The 24517-nt window shown below is 31.6% G+C and overlaps 1 protein-coding gene across 2 annotated transcripts; it reads left to right on the top strand.

Moving 5' to 3' along the window:
* Nucleotides 1-3352: 3352 nt before the first annotated feature.
* LOC148611395 (LIM homeobox transcription factor 1-beta.1-like) lies at nt 3353-23024 on the top strand. 2 transcript variants are annotated; one of them, XM_088591904.1, is made up of 9 exons: nt 3353-3628; nt 13014-13215; nt 18218-18435; nt 18838-18974; nt 19298-19375; nt 19553-19673; nt 20047-20082; nt 20983-21057; nt 22105-23024. In XM_088591904.1, the coding sequence occupies exons 2-9, from the start codon at nt 13031-13033 to the stop codon at nt 22287-22289; spliced, it is 1035 nt and encodes a 344-aa protein (XP_088448030.1). In that variant the 5' UTR covers nt 3353-3628; nt 13014-13030; the 3' UTR covers nt 22290-23024. The 2 variants fall into 2 exon arrangements, with proteins under 2 accessions (XP_088448030.1, XP_088448029.1); XM_088591903.1 differs by having other exon boundaries at nt 3356-3628; nt 18820-18974; nt 22105-23022.
* Nucleotides 23025-24517: the final 1493 nt, after the last annotated feature.

Raw genomic sequence — 24517 nt, 5'->3', positions numbered from 1 at the left:
TAGATCTAAATACAGAAAGAATATTTTTAGATGAATTTTAATTAAAAGGCGATATATATTTTGCGTGCATTCCTTTCTTTTATGAAGAATGGAAGCGTTATGGTGGTAGGTCATATACATATTACATATTTAAATAGTGATTGAAACCGAACAAGTAAATAATTGAGCGTACAGCCACCAATATTTACTAAAGTATATTATGCAAAATATAAATTGCATTGTGAACTTGCTTTTACTTGTGGCAACATTCCGTGTGCCCTCAATCACTTTTGTATCTCACTATTCGCATTGTTGTGTAGCTTAACAACATCTTGAATCGCGTACATGATGACCTGGGAATGTATCCATATGAAAGAAGACAACTTTACCTGAACTCAAGAATTGTACCATTAGATATTTGTAAATTACATTAGGACGTGATTGTTCTTTAGGATTTTTTTTCGACTGAATAATGTTTTTGGATATGTTTGAGAGTGTCCTCCGGTCTGTTGTCGTTTCTTAGTCTTCAAGTTAACAATAATAAAGGTATAAAGTGGGTGTTCCGTAAATATAGTATAATACATACATATCTATTCTTCAGACAGTTCGACAAAAAAAAATCTGCATCATACATGTACATAAAATAGTCATTTTTGCATCGGCTAAACACTGTTTCTAACTGGTAGCATTAACCAGGTGTAAGGGTAGGGAAATGTTTTATTATTTTATGAAACAAACTATCATAGGATTCAAGTAAATAAAGTGAAATACTTTTAGCAAAAAGATTAAAAGGTAAACACAACACACTGACAAAATGAACGATTTTTGAAATTAGAATGCAGTATTTTCTAACTTCGATGAAGTAACGAAAACCTCTGTTTGTTTTTCACGTACCTTCAAAGATTCGATTTTTTAAGGGTTGTTTATGAATTAACATAGTGTATAACTGTTACCGAAAAGTTATATTAATAACTTCGTAAGCGTCTTCCCCTACCGATGCCCCTGTTTTTTTATTTTTTTTAACTCCGAGTTACTTTGTTCTCTGTGTCTCCTTTCGGTTTTGTATGTTGTTCTTACCATAAGAAAACATGTTATGGAGTATGGATAGATAGATGTCACTTAAGAATTGTGTAATTGCCTGAGCTTAGCTTTTGTGTGACATTCTTCTATCAATATATTAACGCAAATCATTTTTTTAAATGAAGCAATATTCAGCTATGACTTTGGTAAAATTGGGCAAAACTTTTCTATGACATCGGAATTAAAACACTTTCATGTCAGCGTTTAACCACGACTTAATAGAACTGATAAATACTGTCACCAAAGTGTTTTGGCTGGACGATGCTTTTTGAAAGATTTGGTATTTTACAGGGATAAACATTTTATCATGAAAGACTATGATCATCATATACACATGTAGTTTTCTTTTTTAACTTCTGCTGAACAGAACGAGAAATTGAATTGTAAGAATCAGGGAAAAACTTTCTCCTTATGTCATAAAGAAAAATGAAATACACGTATAAGATTTTGCTAAAAAAAACATGTATGAAACGATGCATTTTAAAGATTCAAGTTTTATATGTATCTTGACAGATTATGGTCATTACCTTTTACTTAAATACAAAACAGAATGAGACAGTGAATTGCAAATTTCAGCGATTTCTGTTTCAAATGTCATAAAAAAAACACTAGATTTTTCAATCGGAAAATTGAAATTTTGTAATTTAAAAGCAATAACAGACTTTGACTTTTGACAATATAAGACACTGTAAAAATCATTCCGGACTTGGAAAAACAACGTGCCATTAGGTTAATCCTTTTGAGATTATTTTGATTTACTTTCATTTTACTAAAAGATTTGTTTGAAAAAGCATCGTATGCAAAAAGTAGAAATGAACGGCTTGACAGGAGAAATGATGCTTTGGTGAAAAATCATCATTCCGAACCTTTACAATTTCAAAGCTTAATTTTTTAATTTAAGAACATCCTCTTCAATGATTTGATGAAGATATTGTACATTGCTCTAAAATACAATACTTTTAACTGGCAAAATAATCGCAGGATAACAAGCAAAATATGGAGAAACCACATCCGGTCAGTATGCACATGTGATATGCCGTGACACATAATGAACCTCTTATCATAATTGATATATTTCGATTTTTATGTTTTTTTCATAAGGCATTTTTTTTCTATTCAATGTCTGTTTCTTAAAAAAATATTGTCGAGATAAAAAAAATAACAACAACAACATACACCACATGTTTTACGTGAATATAAACTGAATGAAACGACAAGAAAATGACGCCAATGAGAACTGTAATTTAAAACTTAAAAAAAAAAAAAAACACAATGAATCATAAATTATCTAAAACCCATGAAAAGAAGAAAATCCACAAAAACCAGAATCAACAGTCACGTGCATCTAGTCAATCTTGTATGACATCGGCATTTCAGTCTGACTATATAACAAACAGTCTGTTGCATTAAATATGCATGTGATCAAATTCCAGTTATACATGCACTACCAACAATATGGTAAAGTTGTTTGGTCTATGGTTTCTGAGGAAGAGGTACTGTATAGATTTACAATTCTTTTAGGCCGTAATGTTGGTTCATTATATTTTGGTACGGCTATTTTTGTGGACGTATTTTGTTTTATTTTACTATTTTCACAAAATATGTTTTCTTTTATGAACATTTTCTCTGTGAGCCTTTGCATTAGGTTGCATTAAATTTTCTAATCCTTCTTTCTTACTCTTCATTTCAGTTTACTGAGTGATATCATATGAGTGATCAAATTCGTTTTTTTAAATAATATTAAATTGGGATAGAAATGAGATTTCTTGATATTTACAAAGTATTGGGTACTATCAGTTGAAGGTATAAAATTTAATGAAAAGCTCGTTCTAATTATATCATTCGGACATTTTTAATGGTTCTTTCTTTATACAACAAATCATATTTTATTCTCTCATAGACAGGTCGTTGACAATTTGTATTATATCAAGGAGTTAAACTGCATGTATTTTTTTTCAAGCTGCAGTTTTACTTCAGCGATTCATTTCGATCGTATTTTATTCTGACAATATGGCTTTAGCATGTCATGGTTTGTATTTAAAAGAAAACATATATAAGAAATAATATTTGTTTCGCGAAAAATTTAGTTCAAGATAAACATTTTGAAATAATAATAATTGATGACGATGACATAAGGGCGCTCCATTTTTATTTTTAGCATTGCAACAATTTTTTTATCTTTCATTTTTCCGTTGGTTTCCACGGGTAGAGAAAACTTAGAAAAAGATGATTTTTAACCCGAAGTAAGTTGTGAACAACTTTGATAGTATGATAATCTACTTTTCAGTGTCAACAAATCACCGTTCTCTGTTTGGAATCGATAACCACCTGTGATAATCGAATGGGCCAATAGACTTATTCTTCCTCCTTTAAAGGAAGAGCTCGCCACTGTCGATCACACCATAGGAGTTTGATTGACATTAACTAGTCAGATTCAATTAGACTTCACATTTCCGAAATAAACATTATTTGACAAGACGAAAAATTGACCTCGGATAAAAATTTCAAAGAGACACTTCAACAAATTATTTTTAACTTTATCCTGAAGGAAATTTCTTCATTGAGAAAGGTAAATTATTTATATATATTCAGTTATTTGTTACGGGTGCATTTGCAATTTAATCCCAAAAATATATTAGTTATGGTATGACTATTTGAAACTATATTTAAAAGTTTCATTATTGAAACACAATATGTCTTTGATGTCACAGTTTGATAATTGGCCTTACATTGCTGCTGATGACCTCCTAGCCATTACAATATTTGATGTATTTAGATGTACAATGAATGATTTAAATTATAGAAACAATATTATTTTTACTGCTACACTTGAATTTGATCTTTTAAAAAATATATTCGAAGGCAGTGTGGACAAAACAGATTGACTTCTGCAAGCATTATGTATACTTGATATACTAAGTATAGGGAAAAAGCTGTAAATACTGGTAGACTATATAACCCTTCCGGACAAGTCCCATGGCTTTTAAACACGATTTAGCTGAAGCTGTATTAGTCACTATAACTTATATATGCAGTTTATGGTGAATTTATTCGCTTGTTTGTCGATTTCTTTACTACTTACAACATATATTTACAGTTACTTGCTAACTAATCTGCCTTGAAAAAGTATTTTACATTTACGTTCATAACGTGGATACATTACGTTGCTAAACAGAGAAAGATTTATGTGTACTTATGTATATAAATACTCACCAGCAATGAACAGATATGGTTTATAAGGGCAAAATAACAACAGTATTTTTAAAAATAAAAATCATCAGATTTGTGCATCAATTATTTGTCACTTTATTAAGATTTGAATGTTTTATCAGTGACATTGTTGAATTAATCAGTTTGTTTTTGTTTTACTTGTCTTTAGACACACGTTGGCTTATCTATACCAACGAATAAGAAAAGCAGATTATTATTTATTAAAATTAAATCTGTTGTAGTCTATTTACCAACGGGTATTTTTTTTGCAAGAACAAATTTGAAGAAATTTATCGGTTTCGAAAATTAGAAAAAACATTAAACTATTCCATGTGACTTAAAATTCATTATAAATATCCATACACAATACGTTTTAATATTGTATGGAAGCGACATAGATGTTAATGTCACCAAAATTTAGAAAAAATACCTACATGCTTATATTTATTATTAACCAAACATTTTTAAAATTTAGATTTTATGACGGAAATGCTAAACTGTATAATAATAATAATAATAATAATAATAATAATAATAATAATAATAATAAATATTCTGCTAAATGTCAATTTTGACTATAGCAAAAAAGCTGTCGAACTAGAGGACGAGGTTGCAAGGATTCATTTTAATATGTTATTGAATGCTTGAATACTGGAAATTGCGCACTTTTCTACATATTTGTTGAGTATTTAGTCCTAACAAACAACACCATTTATAAATACTGATATTGTACTAATGTCATTTCCATAACCTGTACAAAAACTCAATATAAAGCCTTGCATGCACATACTAATAAATATACTAATTTTTCAATTGCTACTTACAAATGTTTACTTGCGATTTCAATTCAAGCAGCAGGAATATAAAAAAAAAATTTGTTTGCTTTTTAAGAAAATAATATATATAGACCCGATTTTCTTTTGGAAGGAAGTAATCAATCGTCAAAATTGAAACCTTTTTAATGTGTTTAATTTTAACTTAAAATGGAGAGCAGGAAGTTACAAACATTAAATTAAATGTAAAATTACTACTTAATGATAATATATCAAAAACCAGTATAATTTGATCATTTAATTAATTACTCGATGCTATCATATTATTTTTAAAAAAGTACATCGAACTGATATTCGTTTAGTACATGCTTCTGAATCAACTAAATGGCCTTTTAATCACATCATTGCTATAAAATACAGCTTAAAATCATCGTTTTTGTTTGACGACTACGCTAAAAAGGACAATTACAATAATTGCAATTTTCCAGTATAGATCATGAAAGTTGGTAAATATTGAATTATTATCAAAACAAACTTTATGCATTATAATCAAACATTTGATTTGCATAAAATGTTGAACAGGTACTTGAATCAATTGGGCCATTGCATGTCACGATATCCTTATCGGTATTTAACTGTACCCTTGCTGATTAATTGCAATTAGAAGCTCCTCTATCATGACAATGTTATCGGACACAACTTTTACCAATTCTGGATATAAATATGTCACTTTGTTGAACAAACAAATGATAATATGATAAAACATGTAATAACAACTAAATAAATTGTAACGTTACAAAATTTCGCATAAAATATATTTTTATTTCTTTAGAAAAAATCTTAATAATGCTGGGAAACATTAAAATTCCAGTTATTACTCTGTTAATACGACATTAATAAATGGTCAATAATGATTTTTTTTGTTATTTTGTCAATGAGTGCAAAACTTTTGATCGTTAATATCTCTATTTACACGTATATCCAAAATACTATTTTAGAAATAACATTTTGTGACAATCCGTATATACAAGTAACCGCCATTATTTTTTTCATTCTCCCTTCTTATTCAAAATGTCGCAAGTGATAAAAGCGGTTTTATGTCTTTTTTTCTTAACCAAGCTAAATCACAGAGGAAGCAAGCGATATTGGATCAAGATTTTTATAATCCCGTTATGATCAGGAAACAGGTTTAACATTTAAAAGGCTATCCTATTTAAAATCTGTATACAAATAAATCTATTGAAACAAATGCTCTAAAACAAAAACACACAACTGTTTCTAAATAAGACTACAACGCTAAATGCTTTCCTTTGAAATGGCAAAAACTGGCATTTGAAGTATATTATATTTATTTATTAAACAGTGAAAAAGACACTTTACGGTCAAAGTGACAGTAAAAAACGGTACTCGACCATTGATATTTAAGAATATTTGTAAATCTTTTTTTTTTCACTTTACTTTGAAGATAAGTACACATGTATCATTGGTTTACTTACTTTAAGGACGTGATCTTGGCAAAAAAAACAAACAAACAAACAAAATGAATCGAAATATATTTAGTAACATTTCTTAGATGATTTTTTTCGTGTGGAAGATAATAGCCAGGTTGTTTCCTTTTTTTCTAGAAAGGTGCAGAATATTATTTTCTTTCTTTTGTCAACAATTTCATTTTAGAAAATTTCTTAAATCAAATAATTCGTCACTAACTTACTACTTTTGTACATTTTACCCTAGATAAAACATTTTAAGAATACAATAAAAAAAATACATTTCTGTCTTTGAAATTTACGTAACGCCATGGTTACCCTTGGTGTTTTCAACAGTTACTGGATTCGAAACTTTTTTTAAAGAACTTTTAGAATTTGTAATAACAGAAAATAGCACCATCATAGTTTTTTTGGAGTTAAAAATAGTTATCCTGATGTTATAAATGTACTTAATGTCGAGTTCAGTATAAATGTTGTAGAAACTCTGATTTGTGTCTGGAAATCTGTTGTGTAACAATGCCAGATAATTTGTCTTTCTAGACAAGAAAGTCTTTTTGTGTAGTTTTCGAGTTAAAATGTACACACCAAATTAAAGTGAGATATTTTTCCCCAACACAAAACTTAGTACGCATGAAATAGTCGTACCATATAACCAGTTGATCGATATTTTATATTGATATACTAGAGGTGAGACTTGCCGATTTGAAGGCAAGAAGGTTCTATATTAGAAATATTGACACCTGAAATAGTGTTACAACAGAACATAATTCAGCTGAATTTGATTATTCAATCTCTTCAAAATACATCTGGCCTTTGGAACTATTTGATCTCAGATGTCATAGAATTTCAAATTCGCTGCTATTGAGGCAGTGAAAGACTTCACGTCCAAGTTGATTATCAGCGCTAAATGTTGGCGTAAAATTTTTAAAAGATGAACTCCTCATACGACTTTTGACCGTTTACTGTGACTTTCAACCGGGTAATGGGGATTAAGTTTTAATCCTGAAATATGTTAATGTACAAACTTGACTTTGTAAATATGGTCATGAAAAGCAACCGCATAGTTATGAAGCGATCGAACTGCATTCAAATGACATAAATAGCTATTTCTTTGTCCCGCATGGCGAGTCGACGGGATGCCTTTAAGTCTACTTTCCGCCACATTATACGGAATATGGAGCCGAAACTAAAGTGGGTATTTTACAGCTAACAAATAAAACTAAAAAAAAACTTGATATTATGCACATGAATATGTAATTTTGTTGCTTTAGAAATACAAACATGGAAACACATGAAGCGAAATTTTCTGGTAGCTTAACCTGATAAATTTTATTTCGTCTATGAAACATAAACCCGCGACTATCCCATCAACTACACGAGTTTTATATTGTTGTATCAAAATGAATTAAATGTGTCACAAATTTGCATTGACAATGTATTCATATTTCTTTATACGCCTGTTTGTTCTTTTAATAACCTGCATCGCTTCCGGTTCTGCCGTTAGATTGGAAATGTTAACCATTTTGTGAAACCAAGACAATTTCGTTGGAATAAGGAGACACATTTTTTTCCTATTCATATTGTGTATTACTTAAGACGTCAAGTCTACGAGAACTATATTTTAACACCTTTCCGATAAAGAGCCATCCGGCAAGTCCCGAAAAACTTTTACCAACCTAGACGCCTCAACACTTGAAGAACCTTATCGGAGGAAAAAGTGAAAGTTTTCTCCCCACTTTCATTAGACGATTGTCGTAGGACGTCTGTTAGAGAGTTTTACGGGAAACTAAAGTCTGTCGCTGTTTTATGCTCGCAATGTGAAATGAACTACATGCATATATATGTCATGCGGCCGGTTATACACATAACATACCAAAAGTCATACCCGTTGTAAGCTATGTCACGAACAGAAAATTGCACCGAATTATCCCCCAGAATATAAGTCATAGGGTATAAAATGGTTCATTTACATAAAACGAGATATAAATGCACAGGAGCCTCAACAATTTAACAATTGATTAACTACAGAAAGTACATATTTAAACTTAAACGAACATCTTTGCCGGTTTTACGACATCAGAAAGAATGGAGATTAGTTTTTATTATGACATATCTAATCATATTTACTATTATTCACGAATGGAAAGTGTTTCGTCAGAACCCTTGAACAATTTTAAAAAGGTGAAAAAAAACATTAAAGACTTTTTCTACTTGACAGCAAATACCCCGTGAAGTACTAACTAAAAAAGGAACCAACCTTTTTGAAAGCATGGACATGACATTAGTATCGTCTTCGTAATCATGTACTATTACGCATAGTTACATGTACTTGTAAAAAAAACTATACCGGATGTTCGTAGACAATCAATGCTTTTTTATTATTCCATTCTTATATATTTTGTGTTCTGCTTTTTTCAATTTGCTAAACTATTTTATTATTTTCTCAATGATATATGAAAATAAACAATTTACACCGACTGTAAAGTATTTATTGGCGTTAATAAAGAGCCCTCACATACAGACAGACAGACAGACAGACAGATAGACATGTAAAGGCAAGAATACATTGATAAATATTGAAAAAAAACGATAGACAGAAACAATACTTTTTTCATTGAAGTTGTATAGGTAATTCTCTAGCTTTTTTATCAAGAAAAATCTCTCTTTTTTAAATATTTGTAGTTCATAAACTACATGTAATACAAATTGGAAGGCATTCTCGGTACAACTACACCGCGACTGGAAGGCGTTGTCGGTACAACTACATCCCGAGTTTTGTCTGTTATTAGAAGTACGAGATGTGCGCTTTGATACCTATTAACCGCTAGATTTTGATAAAGGTAGAAAATCGATGGCACTTGGTGCTATTGATCTATTATTAAAGTCTTAAGTTCGGTGTTCTGTAGTGAAAATATACTACTTAACCCACCAACTAGGGTGGTACACAGAAAACAAATCCGCTGAAACATTAACTTAACCGTCTCATTGAATTTGTATAATGCTTGAGATTTTCACACATATGTTTAACTTTGATGTTACGACTATAATCAGAAGGTCATGCTAAATTCTCAACACATCACATATCGTCTTATTCCGATCAATCACACAGAAAAATGCTACAGATGGACGAAACATGAGGCATAGAGTGCAAACTAGTTTGAAATTTTCACGGGGACAGATGCGTAAAAAAAAAAACAAGTTATGTGCTTTTTTGCTTAATTTAGGGCTTATTGTTGTTCGCACATGTATCAGCGCTCTGAGTTATCGAAAAAATCTTACATCATGTCTTCATTACTGCCTGGTATATTCTGTCTGATATAATGAAAAATGTTATCGGCGATTTTATATGACAACATTACAATACATCTCTATTTAGTTTAATTGTCCAAATTTGTGTAAATACTTGTGTATGTGGGTTTGTGTGTCTTTCTCCCTTTTCGATATGTTCCTTTTGAATAACATTAATTTTCCCAACAAAAAAATGTTAAGCAAATATATTTGCCTCAATAAACTGACGACTTTAGATATTTTTGTATGGAAAGACCACATAAAAATTAGTAACCTGCAGTTGAACCTACCCAGTCACCAACCGTAATGTCAATTTCAAATAACATGTAATTATTGAAGCCTGTCTGGGTGTAATAATCACCAGTAAACTAAATGTATTCTTAATAATTTATTACATCTTACAAATTTATCTTAATCATACCTAACCCGTACTAATACCAAATCAAATCGTCATCAGCGCACGTGCTACTTGGGTTGTAACGGTCGTCTGCGTCAACGACAATCTAAATCGCCTGTGCGTTTTACACAATAGTCATTCTGACACTACCTTCGAGTTGTGGCATTAGATATTAATCTTCAAGAACGGTAATCGTGCGAATATTAGCACGTGCGATGTCGCACTTTATTGTATTTGTAAATTCATGCACATCAAAATTATGCTAATAAAACTGACTAAGATTTTGTCACGTGTTTTTATTTATGAAAAGCGGATTTGCCCAACTCATGGAAAAGGATGAAAAATTTGTTAGAATTTTGACAGGGTTTCAAGTGTTTGATAGACACTCGAAAGTTGATTAACCATTAAGGCTGTATGTCATCGACTATGTTCAATATTGTTTGTCACTAATGCCTAGGGTTATGTATTTCCTCTCCAGCTAATTGTCTCATGCTCAAAATTTCGATGGCTTTCCATCACAGATGAACTTTAAAAATTGGTATTCCAAGACTTCAATATCGCTATTTATTCATTTTCACGTTTTCACTAGTTTATATGAGTTCTAAGCTTCATTTGTCACAAGATCCCGTAACAATTTATTAGTATTTATATTTTCAAAATAAAACAGTTCAGTTTTAAAAGATAGAAGTACTAACTTAACCCAAAGTGAGTTTGAAAAATGTCCTCTCAGCGACAAGAAGTTCATTTGAGTAAGTTTTGTGTTTGCACCGTAGAATTAACCGACGAACCAAATACAAACCCAAACAACAGTATATCTGTGATTATTTTCAATTATTTTTACATATTTCATTCTTCTTTGATGTTAAGGCTGTCGATTTCATCCCCCTTTCAGCCAAATGATTATTCCCATCATATGGTCTAGAGAAAAAACCACGACAACGCTAAGATCACGTACCCAAACATCAGTTCGATTCCCATCCTGGTGAAATCGCGTTGCCTGGGTGCTACAGAACGTTGACGGAAGCTCGCCTAAACCTATACACTTCACGGTTAACTCCTTACAGTGAATAAACTTGCTTATTATTCTCATATTATCGGAAAATCATGAACTGAACTTTGAAAATTATGACCACACAAGGTGAAAGGAAAAAAGATTTTTGATCTTCTCAAGTGCAGAATTGACGATATTTTGGTGCGCATTGAAGAATACGTGAGGGAGTTACTGTACCCGGGTGGTGACCGTTTGAAAATTCATAATATTTAATCACTTATGCAATGTTACGCTTCGGTAATTTGTGGAAAAAATTTCGTTTTGTAGAGCGTCTAATCATCTGTAATTCAATTATGCAGATACATGGATCATTAGCAGTAAAACACTCACAGGATTTCAAAATGTGTTTTCAGTGGCAAAATATTGCCTTCCAATGACGATATCCAACCTTAAAAATCTGTTAGAAGTCGGTGCAAATGTTTGCACTTTATCACCGAACTCCATGTCTCACGCGACCGCGATGTAGATCACTATACTAAGTGCATTATGGTTAAAATCCATAGTTCAGAATATATACATCTTGTGCGTATTTAAAATGTTTAACAAAACGCAACATATAGGTTCAAATCAAAAAGAAACTACGGTTGATGCTTTATTAAATTTGATCACGAATTCGTTAAAATGTTGTGCCAAACCGTATTTTCAGAACATTACTTAATTCTTTTATCATCAACCAACCAACATTGTCTTTCTAGTAAAGGATTTTTATATTAATGTGTGTTCTGTCGATATAATCTATAGTTTAAGTTTATTTGTTTGTTTTATGTTGTTTTTGTTTTTATTTTTGTTTTATTTTTGTTTTTGTTTGTTTGTTTGTTTGTTTTGTTTTGTTTTTTTTTCTTGCTCGGATTATTCCTTGTATTTTGCTCGATTGTTACTGAGATAGACAGAAGATATTTTTTTTGTGGTTCTCACAGTTTTATTTACTACACTTTCCTGAAAAGTATTTTGAAGCAGTTAGAGTGTCAAATTGTATCTTGGAAGTCTGGATAATGTTTGTGAAATTCATTTTTTTATCATGCAGATGCTCTTAATCAAAATTTCTTTCATTTCACCGCCATGATTTCCATGCTATATCTGACTATCAAATTGATTTACACAGATTGATTCTGCTTTGTATTTGGATTTATTTTTACGTCCAGTTAATGCATTTCATATTCTAGTACAAAATAGTCAAGGTGACAATTGTCGATCACACATCCGACATATTTGAACCATCAAGGACAACTAGGCGGAGAATGACGTGTATTATAGAATTTTTAATATCATGGCCTCATGTAAAGTTTTTATTATTGTTTCGTCAAGGAGTATTGCTTTATTTGTGCTTAATGTGGTCACTTAGCAGTGATCTGTCATAATCCTGTTACTCTACTGATATTAATGCTCGAGAGGTGTAATGTCATGAGAACTGACTGATCCTATATGATAGTCATCAAGACCTGCAAAACGAGAAGTTGATATGAGAAAAATTTGAAGAAAATATTTTTTTTATCGATCAGTATCGTTATGCATACATAACAAACGAAATATATATATAACTTTGAGGAGAAAGCGTGACATGCCCCGCCATCTCAACTAACAAAACATATGAGGCTTGGGAGGAACCGCGGCAAATACAGAACCACAACACAATCCAAAATAAAATCACCGAATTTACATTTATTTGTTTTCTGTTAATTAATTTTGATTGCTGTTACGAATGTATATGTATAATAACTTTCAATAAAATATATATTTGTCATTTCTAGATACCAGAATAACCCGAATGCCTTCAGCACACAAAGAAGTATGCACGGGTTGCCAACAACCGATAGAGGATCGGTTTCTACTAAAAGTGATGGACTGTTCATGGCACGAACATTGTGTCCGGTGTTGTATGTGTCAGATGCCACTTACAGGCTCCTGCTTTGCTAGAAACCGAAAGTTTTATTGCAGAATAGACTACGAAAAGTAAGTTTATTTTTTTCTGTTATAAAAAGTTTCATATGGTTACCATTCTTACAGCATCATATTACTTAGATTTTTAAAATTATTTAAGTCAAGTTAGAAGCATGACAATTACCTGATCCTATAATACAAAAAGAGTAAATTTTAAGCAGTACATCATCATACTGTCGATCAATTCTATCGTTCGTCAACATTAAGTAACAGCCCTGCGTCCTCAGAGGTGCTTTGCACATAATGTTGCCATTTTTATTCAATTTTGATCTTGATTAATAACAAAAAGTCAAATAACGAGCCGAGTTCGAGACGTTGACGGGATATCCCGGTAATTTCCTTGTCAACGACACTAGCAGTTTCCTACGAAACTAACGATTCAAACGTCAACGTAACCTAGACTCAGAAATAATGTTTGCTGATTCAATTAAATGTTTGGTGTTGAATCTGAGAACAAATTGTAGGGACGATGTTTGTAACAAGTTAGAGTAATTGTTTGGGAATTTATTAATGTTAATAAGGGCAAACTTGGCACGCGACATCTGGTAAAAGTTATTAACTGTTCCACCGATGTATAGGATAAATCCAGGGATCTCTGTTGAGACTACATCGATGAAAACAAACCGGATATCAAAACCCATATCAACAAATTATCATTCAGCCAATAAACTGCTATGCTGCCATAGATATGCAAGGAAAGTTATTAATCTACAAAGTTTTATATCCAAGGAAATTGATAGTTCATCGATACCAGCATAGTATGGGGACTTATGGCTAATGTGACTTTAAACCTGTGCATATTTAATTAATTTTTAATATAATAAACTTAAGTGTTGAGTCAATGGACATAAAAATGTCACCAAAACAGTATTTGAAAGTCTACGAGCTATGGATTTTATCCAACCATTTATTATTCGGTAAATGCGTTGGAGTTTAAACGACAAGTAGGGTTTCGTATTGTATGCTTCTACATAGTTCCATGTAGATAAATATCCAAGCAAAAATCAAATAGCAAACACTGATAATACGCTTGCCATGTCATTCACCACTTTTAATTAACACAGAATTACCGCCTTGCTATTGTTACGTGTAATCGAATAGGTTCCTGATTCCATTAAAATTTCTATAACTAATGTGAAAAATAACCACATTATTGTATTGACTAGTTATTGTTGCTTTCCTCTGATCGCATGTCTATAATAACTTAAACTAAACCGGATTATTTGACTCCTCTTTCCGTCTTTGTTCTATCTTGATTAATAAAAGAAAATGTGAAACGGTAGCAAGAATGTTTAATATCATCTCGGATGATGTGAAAGCCTGAAGAAAAATCGGCGCAATATTGAAGAAACATATTGGAATTTTTCTCCTTAGGTTTTTGTTACACGAGATTTAATTGTCTTTCCCAGAATATATTAAGAAAAGAAAACATTTGAAGACTCCTGAAACATAAAATTCCGAATACATTAAGACTGCTAATAAATTGCAGCGCCCGTGTTAAGGTCTATTCGAATTATGATAATAAACAATAAAATCAAAATTTCATATAATAAGTCAAAGCCAAAATCAAGAATTATTTTTCCATAGATTAACTTGATGTATTTTACTACGCATATTTTATTCAGCCTGCATTTGTTGTTTTGTCAGAAATTGTTTCCGTGATATGAAATACTACCCAAACTTTCGATGGTTCTCACGTTATTTATATCTCGTGTGAAAAGTATTAATGAAGAAATCGGGTGGGTTCCATCCAAAGGCATGAAGCTACAACTACAACATTGCACAAATTGTAAACGTTTTAAGGGAAAAAAAATCTGTCAACCCATGAATCCGATATCCATGCAGTATTAGGACTTAATTTATGTTATCAACATTAATAATAATAAAAATAATGGTACTGTAAATTCATATATGATTGATAATAATAATAATAATAATAATAATAATAATAATAATAATAATAATAATAATAATAAAATTGTAACTATTATTGTTGTTAATTTTGATAAAAGTAATGACGATGATAAATGAATGATGTAACACATCGATTCTATAGAACATAGTCGTCTCTTGTAATTATAAGATGATACATGTACATGTACTTACTTTAGGATTGAAAATAGATAAAACAATCTCTCAATCCCTGATTCGATAATTATTTAAGCTGCCTTAATAATTTTGAAAATAGATTCTTCACCGACCATTTTTTTGATGCATTTTTGATTCTTTGTTCCCTAAAAAGAACCACATCAACAGATAAAAACTTCTATAAAATGGGATATTGCTAAGCCTTTGTTTTGAACGGAAATAAAGACCATCCTCTCCATTACCTAAACCCATTCATGGCGGTATAGGTTGTTTCTGTGGTACATTTTCAGGCTCTTGGGTGCTTACATGTAAATTATTTTCCCAATCATTATCATTGTACTTGGGTTTGAACTTTTTTATTTGAATTTCATCCTTTTACTTTTGTTTGGAATTAAGATTTTAATCCAATTTGAAAGCACAATACTAAGTTTCCATTGGGGTAATGAATACCCCTGTGTTATTCGGTGCTCAGTAGATTCTCTTCTCTTTCTCCTGTGAAGCTAGAAATTACGTTGAGGATCATTTTGAACAACCTGATCTACAAACAAACCAATCCACCAAGCGTATACAATGATTTTTATTTTACTAAATGTAAATAACGTGTAACTTAACGTGATGATTAGGCAAATACACCGTAGAAAATCAAAATAGAAACTTTAAAACAAGATGCACCCTAAATTAGAGCGCATTTATCTCTGGATACATAATTAGTCTTATTCAGATGTTTTGAATTTGTTGAATAACATAATTTCGTCATTTTCCGTATCATGCAACGTAAAGCTTGTCTCTATTACAAAACACGCTAATCCGTTCACGCCTTTTCACTGAAGAACAATGGCAGACATTGGGACTTCCGGAAAATTTGCAGGAATTCAATGGCCGACCATAACTGCGTTTATTGTTCTTTTCTGTAACAGAGATGAATACTGCTTGAATTTGTTATTCACAGTCAGTTGATTGAACCATTTAGTATTGAATGAGAACAAAGAGACGTGTAAAAAGCAGCTTACTTCAGTATGGTAAACCTAAAACGGGAGCTTTTAGTTGGAATGTTGCATTGAACAGAAATGAAAGCCTAGCAATAGATTCATGCTATCTACTTCCGTTTGTACATTTTAGTGTGAGTAAAAAACGTTGTCTGAACTAGAAGCACGTTAATGCTAAATGCAGAAATGATGCGGTCTCACACAAAGGATTGATTCAATGTGCTTAATTTTCTATGAAGACTTTCCAGTTCGTTAAGGTATCGGGCGTTAGGATCATTTGTACGTATTTTGTTGTTCTTGAAAAAAAGTTATTTTTCTGAGTTGTTCCGAATCCATTGCATCATATCTTTTGATGTTCGAATGCAAATGAAAGAAATCTGTATGCTATAGCGTAAATGATGTGGAATAGATGGCATTGATTTTTTCACATCTCTGATAGTTTTTGAAAATAATAAAAGAATTAAAGCTTAATCGGTTAGCATAATTTGTCAAATTCAACGCCAGTCACTCATTAAATCCTTGAAAAGAGCAATCAGAGAGGCTAGAACGAGATTTAAGTTGCTCATTCATTTGAACACTGATTAGACTAAGAGGAACTCGTGGGGAAGAACTTTTTTTTTCTTCGTTTGTTTGTTTGTTGTAGTTTCTTCCTTTTTAGTTTTTGTTGGTGCTTATTTCTATTTTCGACATCTCAACCTCAAAAAACAGAATGTTATTTATATTTCGACATCATTCTGAAAAAAAAGTTTTAATCCTATATTGAATATTAGTAAAACCCTATATAATAATAGTAGTAAAATTTATTTGCTATTACAATGTGCTGCTCGAGCGAACACTTGTACGCTTTGATCAATTCCAGGTATAGTTTTTTATAAGTTGACCGTAACCTATGTGTTAATCTAGTAATGATATCTAATCAAATTACTATGAGGTAGACTTAGGGTAAGGGATACAACTCTTACAAATCATTTGAACCTTTGTTTTCAGCATTTAACATCAATCACATGTAAGCATCAAAGTAACTTGGACGGATCTTGCTACAAGATTGAAGTAATCACTTCAAAAGTTTTATGGTCGTCATCATGAGTTCGTGGATCGTTATGGTGTATCCATCTTCGCCATGAAAACTGATTTATTTAACGTGTCACAGTTTTCCTTTCCTCGTTTGTCTACACCGGATTTGACTTTTTATGAGCAACTCGGTGGGTGTTTCTTGAAAAGCAGAGGACGCTTACCCTACCGGTGCACCTGGTCCATGCTCCCAGTTTTTAGTGGTGTCCGAGTTGCTCATTTGCTTTTGTTACTTTGTATGTATTATTTTAGTTACTTCATGTTCTTTGTTGTGTATGTCTGTTTTCCATATCTGGTCTTTGTCCCTGGATTACATTCTTTTGATTATCCCTAAAACATTGGTTCCTTGATTATTCTTTTATTCAGTTTTAAATGTAAGTTTGATAGGCTTTGGTGAAATTGAACGTGAAAACAAACATATCACTGATTTCAAGAGTTACGTCCCTTGCCCTAGGTCTACCTCCTTAAATCAAATAATTAAAAAAACTGGAACTGATACAAATAAATACAAAAAGGATAACACAATTTTTTAATTGTAAATTATATTTGTATTATCTTTATCAAATAAACAAAATATAATAATGAAAGTTGACGAATCAAATGCTAATGGATCAGTTGTACATATCAAACTTAAGCAGTGAAACAATTAAAAAACAGATCATGGTGTTAGAACGAGACAGCAGTACTTGTAGTATAAATATATTAGGAAGACTTTACTGAAATGAGATACATGTTCGAAGTTTCTTGATGACGAAAGTTACATAATTATCATTATGCGTATAAAACATAAAAGTGCATCTGAAAGTGACAGATGAACTGACCCATGATCTGATAATTCGGTATTCTTCAAAAAATGTTTTCAATTTCAGGTTATTCAGAGTGACATGTAATGGATGTGGCATGTTTATTTCACCCAAAGAATTAGTGATGAGAGCTCAGGGATATGTTTATCATCTTCAATGTTTCATGTGCGTAGAATGTGGCCAGCAACTACAAAGGGGAGATCACTACGTCATAAGAGATGGTCAGCTTTTCTGTCGGTTGGATTATGAAAAGGAATTCCACATGATGGCTTATAGTCCCAAAAGTAAGCTGATTTTATCAAAATTATATAACCTTAGATTTTGTTTTAAATCGCAAAAAAAACCCGAAATAATAAGATTGCACGCCTCCCGTGCGAGTATTCTTAATCGGCTCACTCTTATTAACACCAAGATAATTATGTCTTTTACCGTGAAACACGCGATGATTTCTTAGTCGAAAACGCATTTGAGTTCGACCGTATTATAGGCGAAAACAAAGTGTAGGGCGTATGGAGTAACAACACGATCTATCAGTCTGTCATGTTTCATAACTTCCGTGGATATTTGTAATAAACTGCAGGAGAAATAATATGATATAAAAGTTTTTGTAGTTAACTAGTCTGTTTCCTGAACTGTATTTTAACATCTTGTTTCGTTTGAAATTTTAGATGACAATTTCTTCCTAGGCGACGACAGTGATGATTATGACGACGGAGAAAGTGATGGAGGGAAACACCCTAAACGACCAAGAACCATTCTTACAACAAGTCAACGACGAAAATTTAAGTCAGCATTTGAAATGAATCCAAAACCATGCAGAAAAGTAAGCATATTAAAATAGTTTACTGTAAAAACTGTATCTCAGCGGAGATACTGGCAGTAACTGATTTGTTCAAGCCGTGCGAATTTTACCGAAAATGTTAAAGTGGTCGATTTTCTGTGGCTTCTTATTTGCTAGGCAATATCTTTTACTGATGTTTCTGAATCTTGTTAAATTGCCATGAAACTAGTGAGATAATTCAAAAACCTTTTATTGGATAACAACTGAAATTTATTTTATGATTAATGATTCAAAACTATAATAACATTTTTGTTCCATAATGTTTATTCTTTTTGTTTTATAAATCTTATTCTTTTTGTACCTAGGTAAGAGAACAGCTGGCTGCAGAAACTGGTTTAAGTGTTCGAGTTGTTCAAGTGTGGTTTCAAAATCAACGAGCAAAGGTACATAATTATCTGTATTCAGTTGAATCACATAATAGTTTATATATTTTCTGTTTGAAATATTTGACCGCGATGTAAATAAACCATTGCTTATATTATTCTATAGTTTCTGTGAAGTTGATATGTTGGGTCAAGTTAACTGAAATAACAGAAGCATTATAATCATTTGTTTTTAAGGTTAAGAAGATAGCTAGGCGTCAAAGTCAGGATAGCAATGGAGGCAAAGGTGGTAAAAATAAAAATGGTGATTCTAAAAAGGAGAAATCAGATGGATACAAGAGCGATGACACTGACCAAGGTAGGATTCGGTCCAATTATTTTTCGCCATACAGAAATTAAGACCATTTCTACACTAACATGTATATGCAATGTAATGTAACTTTTCTTTGGTTACATAGTAAAAAGAAGGCAAACGAATAATTAGGCAAAAATATCATAGAAGCGTCGTTACTAAAAAATTAGAAATCAGTGATTTTAATGATTTTCCGTTAGTATCTGATATATTTCAATTTTTATACCTTTAGAATGTAGACCACATTTATACTACATTGAACGGAATTAACAGACTTTATTTTCGTAAGAGCAAAACGGAAGTAATTTACCAATGATATTTTACATTATTTATATGAAACAGTCGCATTATGCCAATTTACCTCTGTTTTCATTTTCAGACAGCAATGGACGGTTATGTGATGTAGACTCTATTGGTAAGTTACATGACAATGGCTAGCTTGTATTTAAGTAGTTTGTATGCCGAAACGCGGCAAATAAACGCCCAGAGAGACAAAAATAATTCTGTTTACTATTAAATCAGAATGCAAGCTGGTTATTACCCTAGATTTGTCTAAAAACATACAGATTTATTAAAGACTGATGTGTTCTTTCAGTATTTATTATTTCAGAAATCTGAATAACTTAATAGTACTTATATTCTTCTCATAGTCGTTTACTTCTACGGGCATATTATATTATACATGAAGAATGGTTTAAAACTTTTTTTAAAGTTTTGTTGTTTGTTTTTGTTTTTGTTTTTGTTTTGTTTTCGTTTGGGTTTTGTTTACTTTGATCGATTTTGAATATTTAAAAGAAAATGGAAAAGTTATCAGGAACGTTATATGAATGTGTTAAAGTGTATATTTTTAGGTGTTACATGTTTATGTAGGTGTATTTCGAGTCTTATATAATCGCGGCAGGGTTCCATAGAAAAGTATGAATTTAACCTTTAAAAACAATACTCATGAGTGCAGTCTATCTCTGTAATATGTGAAAAATTGGTAATTAGATCTTTCAAGGTGGTAAAATTGACTCCGTTCTAGTACGTGCAGTATATCATTGAAAAAAAAATTCTTCGATTAGTGCATGTTCAAAATAATGACTGAATTCCCTAACTGCTCGATATATACCAACGTGTTTTGTATGATAGGAAAGTCTTAAACTTCTAAAAAAGCTTCTAAGATATGTAAGCATCGACACTTGCTGTGCTAGAACTCAAAGCGGTGCCAGACTTCGCTCGTTTTTTTTTTTTAATAAATGCACACGATGAATTTTATATATTACTCTCTCATACAAGAACATCGTCCTAATGAATTGTTTTCTGATAATTGTAGTTTCAATGAATTCTGAGAAGCATCACCATGGAAACGCAGATCAAATATCTCCTTTGCCAGCAAGCGAATATCAAGGTATCACTTTCAAAGAGACTGTACTCTTGTTGAAATCATTTCATTTTAAACTGTCAAAAGACGCCTTTTCATCAGATTTCTGAAGTACATATACAGGCCCTCCTACGAATCATGCAAATAAAGAAAAAGGTGGTTAGACAAACAAAACAACTCTCTAAGCTAACTCAGTTATTTTCGAAAGTCACATTTATGATAAAAATCCCGATAAGCCTTGTATCTTAGATTAGGAAAGTGAAGAAATTAGACAAAACAGTTAAATTGAATGTCATTTTAAAAACACATTTCCAGCAATGTTTTACTACTGATCCCTACATAACCAGTCTATATTTTTTCTCTACTTCATTACATTTTTATGGTTCCTCTCTAACGAATGGGATGTTACATGAAGCGTTTACATTATTCAAAAATTGAGAAAATGAACCAAAAAAATGAATATTGAATGTTCTGCATGAAACTGAAGTTTGTTGTACATGTCATTCTTGGTTTTCATTACAATAAGAGTCTAAGTTATTTAATGGGGATAAAATGCAACAATTCTAAAGAAAAATACAGTGCTGGATAGTCAACAATTCAGACCGAATCTATATTTTTAAAAGTAAAATCAATCAACTTTCGACCTCGTAGTTCGGTTTTTTCTGGATAATACATTAATCTGATTTTTATAGCAACATCCAGTGCATATTTTTCCCTAGCATTCCATTATAAGGCTTACTAGAACATTGTGACATAAAAATAGGTCATGTTATTTTAAATTATACACTTTCCTGTGAATGATACATAGAACAGTCATAGGGTCTGTTTTGTCAGAATTTTAAACAAATACATTTTGTCTTAATTATTTAAAACATTCATTATCAAGCAAACATTGTTTTGAAATTTTGAAAAAAATCTAGGCAGTTACCATAGTATTGGTTTCGAGGAAACGTATTACTTCATGCTTTAAATACTTTGTTATTAAGTGTACAGACGTATCGATAACTTTTATTTTAGACGAAATGGAGCCTATTCTGTTCTTTTCGTATAAAAGTAATGGTATTTATATTACAGAGTCTAGATACGAAGACATGGACGACACGCGAAGTGTCAGACAAGTTATGGAGGAAAATATGACTTGTATTGACCAAATGTTCATGACCGACACACACGGACATTCGGCAATGGACTCGAGCAACGTGCTCAATCCGATCGATAAACTCTACTCAATGCAGAACTCCTACTTCAGTGTAGAATGACTGTTAATTAAAAGAAAATGTGTTTTTGTGTATGGGGCCAGCTCACTAAAATGCTCTGAGTTTAACACCCAACGAATCTTTTGGATTATGGTTCTGATTAAGATGTGTTTTAACAGCTCGAGGTTGACTATGATATAGTTCGTAGTGTCATATCCGGTTGGGTTTTCTTTACGACTGAATAAATTGTGACGCATTAGTATAATGCTAGAAGCAGAAAGCGAGTAATTTGAAATTTTGATATTATTGTGCAATTATGTGATATTTTCCTGTCTCAGTAATTAAATATATATATATATATGTGTGTGTCCATTGTATGCTTGTGTGTATGATTTAAAGTAAATATGAGGTGTGTGTGTGTGTGTGTGTGTTTATAATGTAATGTCTATGAGGTTTGTGTATGCGTGTAACTGAAATACGTAGGAAACAGTATGTAGCTATTGTACGAAAAATTGAAGTGTAGATTTTGTTATTTGAAATTCTAATGATTTATTGTCTCCTCTAAGTATCTTAATGAATCATAGTTTTTTTTTCTATTTCTCTTGAATCGACTTTTGCGAGCTATTTCAACTGATATTTATTTGTAGAAATTTTAGCATCCGTTTTCTTTTTTTTATTTCTATGCTATGTAGAATTTTAAGTGAATATTTTGTTTATTTATTATATTGTTATAATTCTGTTGTCTTTGAAATTCGAAATAAAATTTGTATTTCAAGTGAAAAAGTCTGACTTGTATAATTAAAGCACCATGCAAAGCAAAATATATATGACACACAAATCAAGGGACTTAATTCATTTACCTCGGACTATAACACGTCATTCTTACTCTATCGTACATCAGCTGACTTTTTTTTATCCGCTATGATATTGTCTCTATGACATATTCACCATATTCATTCTCGTTATATACATGCACACGCATACATGTACTTACTTGCACATGTATACAGACAAGAAACTATATCTTATACCAAATATTTATGAAATTGTTTTCTCTACAATATTGATACAATTTTATTGAAAATCGCGAAAGACTATAATATTTTTTCCGAAAATGCAGTTTTATTTTTATGACCTGAAAAGTGTCATTTCTTAGGATCTTTGCAATTTTTTTATAAATTGTAAGAGAAAAAAATTCTTTTTTTAAGAATATAACCAAATTTGAAACTTAAGCATGTTTCAAAACTTTTGGCGCAATATCTTCGAAATAAGCGGTAGGCTTATTAACAACTATTGATTGTCTGTCGTCATTAACGATTGTGGTCGGCCTTATACATTATCTGGCAACTAGTTTTCACTGTTTTTCGTGTTGGGTTCCATAAATTCACACCTCAATCTGCAATGCTTTCAAGAGTGGGTGAATATTATTTTTTATTTTTAAACTTCTGACAACGCATAGCGAATTGTGTTAGTTTTGTGATTTCATTTTAAGGGTTCGTCACTAGTTGTTCACTTTCCTGCTATCAAACTAAACTATTTTCGTTTTCTTTTGTCCATCTCAGAATTTTGTCCATCACAGAATTTTGTCCGTCACAGTATTTCAGAAGGCATTTGATTTCTTAATGAATATCTTTTTGTTGAAATTTATCAATTTAAATGTGTGTCTTTCCATTTGTCGCTCAGTATATAAAATACTGCCTTTATTACTTCCATTCAATGACATCGAATGATATAGAAAGTTCGGCAATACATGTTGACATAACCATTCGGTCTACAATAATCTAACAACAAATCTGACACAGTCATGTTTGTAACAACTCAATTGTCTATGTTAGGAGTCCAGCGAAACTGTTTAATCAAATATTACTGGGAATAGTACAACACATCAACGCGTCAAACCGTAAATAATGCATATCTTGCTCGTCCAAATAGCATTGCGTACCTAAGCCTTTGGCAGATATAAATGACTCCCATGATCTTAGGCCCTGAGCAGAGGATTTGTTCTGTTTGATCAGCGACACGTTCTTGTTTTCCCGAGGATGAATCGCCTATTCAGTTTTAACACCTCTAGCGGAAGGGGCGAATTTTAAGTTGTCAGTTACAGAAATATTCATTTATATCTCCATTCATTAATATGAAATGGTTTAGATGTACCCATGATAAATGAACTTGTCCCTGGATTTACCTGATGTAGCAAGGTAAAGGCGATTGTCTGGGATTATATAGATTAACTCTAATGTGTTTAACTAAAACATATACATGTATTTTTGTATCTATGAGAAATACTAATA

The sequence above is a fragment of the Perna viridis genome, chromosome 7 (assembly GCF_037379345.1).
Source record: "Perna viridis isolate PV_CMFRI_1.1 ecotype Kerala chromosome 7, ASM3737934v1, whole genome shotgun sequence".
In the NCBI taxonomy this organism is placed as follows: domain Eukaryota; kingdom Metazoa; phylum Mollusca; class Bivalvia; order Mytilida; family Mytilidae; genus Perna; species Perna viridis.
The sequence above is the reverse complement of the archived record's forward strand: the minus strand, read 5'-3'. Positions and strand labels throughout refer to the sequence as shown.